This window comes from Stylophora pistillata, chromosome 2 (assembly GCF_964205215.1).
Source record: "Stylophora pistillata chromosome 2, jaStyPist1.2, whole genome shotgun sequence".
Classification (NCBI taxonomy): domain Eukaryota; kingdom Metazoa; phylum Cnidaria; class Anthozoa; order Scleractinia; family Pocilloporidae; genus Stylophora; species Stylophora pistillata.
Window position 1 is genome coordinate 14,324,701 of NC_142520.1, and position 7,500 is coordinate 14,332,200.

General features: G+C 41.3%; 1 protein-coding gene, 1 long non-coding RNA gene and 1 pseudogene across 3 annotated transcripts in view; 2 read left to right on the forward strand and 1 right to left on the reverse strand.

Moving 5' to 3' along the window:
* LOC148737263 (uncharacterized) overlaps positions 1-192 on the forward strand; it is a 2,354-nt pseudogene extending 2,162 nt beyond the window's left edge. The window contains exon 2 of the transcript XR_015997427.1: positions 1-192. This exon is cut by the window's left edge and continues 986 nt beyond it. The product of XR_015997427.1 is annotated as an uncharacterized LOC148737263 (transcript).
* LOC148737264 (uncharacterized) overlaps positions 1-2,497 on the reverse strand; it is a 2,552-nt gene extending 55 nt beyond the window's left edge. The window contains exons 1-3 of the mRNA XM_088751373.1: positions 2,319-2,497; positions 2,160-2,223; positions 1-1,318 (exon numbers count right to left, since the gene is read on the reverse strand). The exon at positions 1-1,318 is cut by the window's left edge and continues 55 nt beyond it. Coding sequence (XP_088607499.1) covers positions 538-1,318; positions 2,160-2,223; positions 2,319-2,385 — 912 coding nt within the window. The 5' untranslated portion in view covers positions 2,386-2,497 and the 3' untranslated portion in view covers positions 1-537. The remainder of the gene's footprint in view (positions 1,319-2,159; positions 2,224-2,318) is intronic.
* The window catches only part of LOC148737260 (uncharacterized), a 90,870-nt gene that overhangs the window by 47,181 nt on the left and 36,189 nt on the right, over positions 1-7,500 (forward strand). The window lies entirely within an intron of this gene.

The following is a 7,500-nucleotide window of genomic DNA, read 5'->3' on the forward strand; positions in this document are numbered from 1 at the left end:
TATAGCAAGTCATGTAAATTTTAAAGTTCTATACATGACATTAATTTCTCAGCAGTAATATACCTTTTGAGGATAAGTAATTACAATGTATATGCTGGTATGAATAAATTGTGTCATCAACAAATTATATAAAATGTAATACAGAAAGCAAGAAGACATCACAACAATAAAAGATATGTTAAGCATAACAAATATGTAAGCAGTCAATTTAGTCACACTAACAAACTCCAACTGAAGTAGATGGTGATTTTTTTGATCAATGAAGTTAATACGTACCGGCCTGTTGCTTTAGTTGGGGCCAATACAATCATAGTTAAAAAAACAAATTTTTAAAAGAGTAGCTCGAAATATATCCAACAATATTGTAAATCTTCAAATAAGTGGTGCCCAGGGTACTTATTCCAAAGTTGGGTTAAAACAGTAGGGTGCTCATTCAAGAGGGACCCTTCTCAGTTCACTTTAAACATTTTCACAAGCTTAATTGAAGCAAGTATTAATGTTCTTTTCTGGGCCAGGGAAGGGGGCAGTGTGCTTATTTCAATTTTTCTTCTCTAATATTGCCAGAAGCATCTTATACTGCTGTTGTTGCTGTTCAGCCATGTAGGTTTGCATTTGTAGCAACTGTTGCTGTTGTTGTTGCTGGAACTGTTGTTGTTGTTGTTGTTGCTGCTGCTGCTGCTGTTGTAACAGCAGTTGCATCAGGCTGTTATGCTGCTTGTCAAGCAATTGTTGCCTCTCAGCCTCTTTCTCCAACTGCACGGATCTTATTTCTATATCTCTTTCTCTTAGTCTATTCTCTTCAGTTGCCCGCTCCCTCAAATAGGCCACCATTTCAGTTCCATTGGATCGCCTCTTTTTGGCCTTGTTTTGATTTTCACCATCCCCATCTGAAAGTGACCGTTTCTTTGTTTCACTCAATGACTCCATGGCTTTGAGCCTGATATCCTTAGCTTGCTCTTGTTCTCTCTGTTTTTTCTCTCTTGCTTTGTCATCCTTCTCATCTCTTGACTGATCACAGGCCTCAGCTCTCTCTATGATTTCTTCAAGTAGCCTGTCCAGCTTGGTTGGCTCAGGACTGATGCCACTGGCTTTTAATTCTTGTGAAGTCTTTTTTTTTAATTTTTCCACCAAGACCATATAATGATCTCTTACAGACCTCTTGTTAACTTTAAACTCTGCTCTTTTGTTGAGAATGTTGGCAATTTTCTCCCATGCCTGTGCCCTGCCCACAGTCTTCTCTTTAGCCATGTATGGCTCAGCCTGCAAGACTTCGTGGCACAGGAGAATGTCTTTCTCTTCACTCCATTCCATTTTACCACTGTTTTAAAACAATGCATGACATTTCAGCCTTTAAAAGACAACTTATACAAGTATCCCGTTAGCTTACATGAACATCATGCCCAGTCGATCTGATGTGATTAAAAAATGCAGTGTTAAACTTCTCTGTAGGATATGTAAATTAAGTCCCCCAATTAAACATTACTTGCAGTTTTCGAGCGTGCTCTCTAATTTTGGTAAAATTTATATTTTTCATTCCCAAGCTGAAAATCCTTCCTTTCCAAGCGAGTTTAGGCTAATTTAAATGCTCTATACAGAGGATAGTAGTACGTCAGTAAAGTAAATAATATGTATTCTACCAGTCAGCCAACAAATGGCATGGCCTGTATACAACCACCACAGTTGCTAACTGTCTTGAATTCTCCCAACCAACCTCGTGTTTAGATGAGGCTATATAAACACGGAAAAAGTGCTCTATTACTTAAGCTTAAATAATATGCTTTACGTGTAAGATTAAGTTTATTAGATGCAACACACATTTTAGTTTCAAACCAATTTGGGCGGTATCACGGCTATCTATATTCTTCTACTAACCTCAGATATTCGTTTAACAAAGATTACTATAGAAAAAAGTGTGTACATTCGTATAGCTAGATGTCGCTTTTTGAGCCGGGCCGGACAGAAAAGATAAACAAAATAGGAACTGCCGACTGTTTGTTGCATAAAACTAACGGACGAATTTTCACATTTATTTGTTGTGGCGAAGTTAACTTTGACCCAAGGCTAAGAATTTTTTTTCTCAAAGTATGCATTACGCTAAGTTACTCGTACGACCTCAGAGACTTTCGTCCAAAAAAAAATTAAGCTGCATGACAACTAACCTCGAGGATCTGCTTGGACCAGCGTAATTTCCTCCTTCACAGGGAACTTGCAAGCTTGACATGACTACAAGTACAACAGCCGAGAAAATTTAATGTGGTTATCGGAGTGAGTGACATCAAATCATCTTCGAAGTACGGTAGTTTTAATCTCAAATCCACCTGTATTTCTGCGTTTTCTCCAGGACGTCAAACTAAGCGATCCTGCGTTGTCGACGTGACCTTTCATCAGGGACGGACGGTGTATCCATAGCAACAGCCAACGACAGCTGATAATTCACTTCCGGCGAACGTCCGTGACTTCCAACGTCGTCGATGCTTAAGGTCCCTATTGTTTAAAATATTCAAATCTTGGAAACAATGAAAACCGTGCGCGTGCCGATAATACCGTTAAGAATACTTGAGAATATATTTTCGCCGATGTCTACTATTGGATATTATTTCACTTCGCTTGTTTGAAGAGGCTTCATGTGGATAAGACAAAATAAAAAATTTTTCAGTGAGGCATAAATTGCAACGTTTTGTGACATTGGAATATGCTCTAGCCCTAGCAATAATCTTCCATGATATCGAATAGTCTTCCCTCTTCTCCTTGAGTTTCCACAGGTACTTGCTCAGCTCTGTGTCATTTGGCCGTCTCTCGTGGTTGAACGACATTCGGTGGTTGCGCCATCTAGTCTTAAAATCTGTCGCTGTAAGGCCAACGTACGTTTTAGTTTCTTTCCTGGTAGCGACTGTGGCTTGGTAGACAACCTCGCTTTGCAAGCATTCCCCTCCTAAAAGGCATTTGTTTTCGTTTCTGCAGTTGCTCAATTCTGGGGGCGGCTTTCTCCGGACATTTTTGCGTTCCTGATTGTGGCTTTTTTATGCCCGTCTATGATCTGTTTCATATTGGGTGTGCACGAGTAGCTCAGTTTAATGGTGTTCCTATTGAAAATTTTCCTCAGTTTGTGGGTGACTGGAAAGCACTTGTCAATAAGGTCGATGAACGCTCTGCTAAGGTTGGTCTAGACGTTTCTGCTAAATGGTGGGTTAAACCAAATTATGTTTCTTCGCCTTTTGGTTTGGTATTGCGGTCGTTGCGGTTCTGGTATAGTGAAGTTAAGCTTGTATGTGTAGCCACTCTTATGAAACGCATCTTGGTAGGGAGGTGCGGCTTTGTTAAGCATGTCTTCGTCAGAGTAGATTTCAGAAAGTCTTTTATTAACTGCTTCGGGGATGTTTCTTAGTATATTAGGTGGGTGGTTAGACTTGCTGTATACGTGTAGAGGGGTAGTTGCTGGTTTTGAATAGGGTCCGAATCTGCCAATTGTCAGGTCAAGCGTTACATCGACAAAGTTGATGATTTTCTTGTTTGCTGCGATGGTAATTCTAAGGTTGTTTTGGGAAAATGTCGTGAAAATCTGTTTCTTAATTCTCTCCCCTTTCTGGGGTGTCTGGTTTATAACTGCAAGGCCGTCGTCACGGTAAAGTCCGATGTTAATTTCTGGTATAGTCGCAAGCTGTGATAAGAGTTATCAGCCGACTAGTTCACATGTTTCCGCTTCATCATAACCTCCCATGGTGACGTCGAAAAGTTCGTTGGAATTTTTCTTCTGCTATGGGATCTCATTTACGCCGCAGCCAAAGCTAGGTATTGACGACCAGGTAGAAGTTACAGCCCAGAGGGAAGCGTTCGTAACACTTAAAGACGATAAAGGCAATTTCTTAAACTGACCCACTTGTCGTTTGATCAACCCATCAAAACAGGAAATTGGAAAAATAAGCTAGAAAATTCTCGAAAATATTAACCAGAAACTTGTAAACGCAACAGGGGTTAATCAATGGAAGAACATATCCTCTGTGCTGCAGTGGTTCAAGAACTTGCCAAATAAATGTGAATCTGCTTTCGTCAGCTTCGATGTTGTAGAGTTCTATCCCTCAATAACGGAAGATCTACTCAGACGTGCCCTCGACTTCGCGTCTAACTACATGAACATCCCCCCAGATGATCGCCAAATCGTCCTACTTGATAAGGTATCACTACTATTTAGCAATGGGTGGATTGTAACCGTTATTGCTGGCAGTTGCCTGACGATTTGTTGGCAAGAGGCATGAAACTCAGAGTTGCAGTAAAAGTTCAAATACCCTAAATCTTAAAGTATAATTATCCATAGCTCTAGCCCTGCTATTGAGCACTTTTTAGTAGATGATGATCTCATTCCGCTAGTTTGGTTATAAACCAACAGAGCTACATTGGAGTTGGCCTCTTGACCATTACATTTCTGCTTTTATTTACGTTATTTCAAGAGCCCACGATCGCTTCAGTGATCCTCCAGGCAGCACGTTTGAGACTGATCAGCATTGTTTGTGGGACCCCTTACAAGCTTCTACTTCTGAATACAACTGTCTCCAGACTCGATCGCGAGTTTTGTGATCTGCTGATCTATACACCATCTTGTTATTGATACAAGCCGTGAAAAAATTCAAAGAAAAAGATTCGTGTCGACATGTTTCCGTCAAGAGTCACTCTGTTTACGTCCTTCATATTTATCCTTGCTTCATGCACTCTGCGGCTTAATAAAGGAGACTGCACTCCAGATCTACACAGCCCTACCGACCACAACAACCAACAGATTATATTCTCGTGGTTTCGTTCTACCGTTTATCGTAGTAGATTTCTTGGTCTAACCTTCAGTTTACCACCGCTACTTCATATTAAGTCAAACCGGAAATATCACAGCTCTACATTACTCTTATTTTTAATTGGGAGTGGTGATGCGGAACTTAACCCTAGCCCCACGTCGACACTTCCGAAAGGGCTTCCCTTTGAGTGCACCAAAGCTGTTTGGCAACTACATCGGCTACACAGAAAATTAATATCGAGTGAGCTCCATCAACATTTTCTCTTACTGTACAAGAGCCATGACATTATACCACCGGGTCTAACTGTAAAATTAACACCACTTGTCGGATCTGCAAACCTCCTCGATAATTGGAATGACGCTACTAAGGAGTGCTCAAACGGTTTAATTGACCTCCTCGTTAAATCACACAAAGCTAAAAGGGTTACACTGAGAAATCAAATCGAGAGTAAAGAAAATACCCTAATCGATAAATTGTCAACGTCACAACTTCAAGTACTTAAACACTGGCTTCAGCTTCAAAATGAGAATACTCATCGATTCTTGACCTCAAGAAAACAGGAGAAACTTCACCAAAACATTGCCCTGCAAAAGTCTAAAGTAAGTAAACACAAAACACCTTCATTACCCATACCTACATGTAATGATTATCGACCCCAGGATGCTTATTCGTTTACGTCACCTTCATCGGCCTCAACATCACACAATCGCCCAGGACCGAAAAAAGCACAGCTAAACCGTAAAAAATGTACTCCACTGATGCATGGAAATCATCAAGTTAAACGCAGAACCCACACTGGTAGATTACATAATGTACACCACACACCTCCAAACTCGGCCTTTAGTCAGATCAACAACACAACTGGACGTGACAACCAGGGTAATAATCCTGTAATTGCATCCGGCCAATTCACACCCGTGAATTCAATCCATTCACCAGATCATAAACATCACAGACGGACCCACCGTGGCAGACGCAATACGAAACCACGAGCTAATTATAACAACTTCGAAAATGCTATCAATCTCTCGGACCGCACATTATCGGAGCACGAGCTCAGGATCCTGAGTAAAGGTCTGAAGTTTGTCCCTACGCCGACAAATGCAAACAAAACTGAACTCGTTACTGACATCAAACAATGGGGTCACCGAATGCGCATCAGGGAATACTTCGGTAATGACGACAATAGTAACACAGAGCTTGACGATGACCACACCTACAAGAAACCATTGAATTGGACGCCATCTCCGGGCAGAGATCTGGCCTTAGACTGCTATTTAAATGGAGTAGAACGTGCCATCTTGCAACACGCGCCCCACAACGCGCAACGTTCTAACATCACTAGGCTAGAACGCGAAGCTATTAAATCGCTTAAACGTGACAGTGGTATTGTTATTTTCCAAGCTGACAAAGGCGCAGCAGTAGTAGTGTAAAACAAAGGGGACTATCTAACAGAAGCTTACAAGCAACTAAATGGTACTGATGAAAACGGTAACAAGGTATATAAACATGTGGCCAGCGACCCCACGTCTGACTTCGTCATCAGAGTAAAAGAAACTGTACAAGAGGCCCACTCCAAGGGTGTAATCAACACCAATACAGCAGAGTATCTGGTAATGGAAAACGCTCAACCAGGAAATATCTATTTCTTACCTAAAATCCACAAACCGCAACGCCCACCTCCCGCTCGACCGATTTGTAACACCATCAAATCTGCCACAACTAACATCTCTAAGTGGATTGATGATCAACTACAACCACTGGTCGAGAAACTACCCTCCCATCTCAAGGACAACAACGACTTTCTCTGTAAACTTGTCGAACTGAACAAAAGTCATACCTTACCGCCAGAAACTACTTTAGTAACATGGGACGTGAAATCCCTCTACACTAACATCCCACATGATGGTGGCATGGAAGCATGCGACTACTTCATGCGCCTTGATAATTTTGCAAACAACAGAAGAGAAACTATCGGACAATTCATCAATCTCATTCTAACTTGTAATAACCTAACCTTCCAAGGCAAACATTACATTCAACAAACAGGAACAGCTATGGGAACACGAATGGCGCCGAGTTACGCAAATCTCTACATGGGTCGCCTTGTGAATCGCTTTTTGATAGAAGCTACTGACCAACCTCTTGTCTGGTTCAGATACATCGATGACATTTTATTCATATGGACACACGGTGAAGAAAAACTCAAAAAATTCTTTAACAAATGTAACTCCTTTGACCCACACATAAAGTTTGAACAAACCACATCAACTACAAGCATCCCTTTCCTAGACGTTCAAGTCATCATCAAAAACAACGGCGAACTTAGCACAGACTTATACACAAAACCTACCGATACCCACCAATACCTAAACTGGACCAGCTGTCGTCCACGACACACTAAAACATTCATCCCATACAGCCACCTTGGCATTGAGACTACGACGCATGTGCTGCGACGAGTTTTTTGAAAAACGAGCACGTGAGCTACACAACATACTACTTAAGCGAGGTTACAAGGATAAGTTGATTAAGGAATGTATCATGAAAGTAAGGAGAACATCAAGGCAGGAAGCGCTCACAAGCAAACCTATTTCCTCCACTAACCGTGTACCACTTGTAATAAATTACAACCCAGCACTGCCAAACATCCACAAAATCCTCAAGGAGCACCATCAAATACTCTTGACATCGTCCAACACACAGGCCATATTCAAAG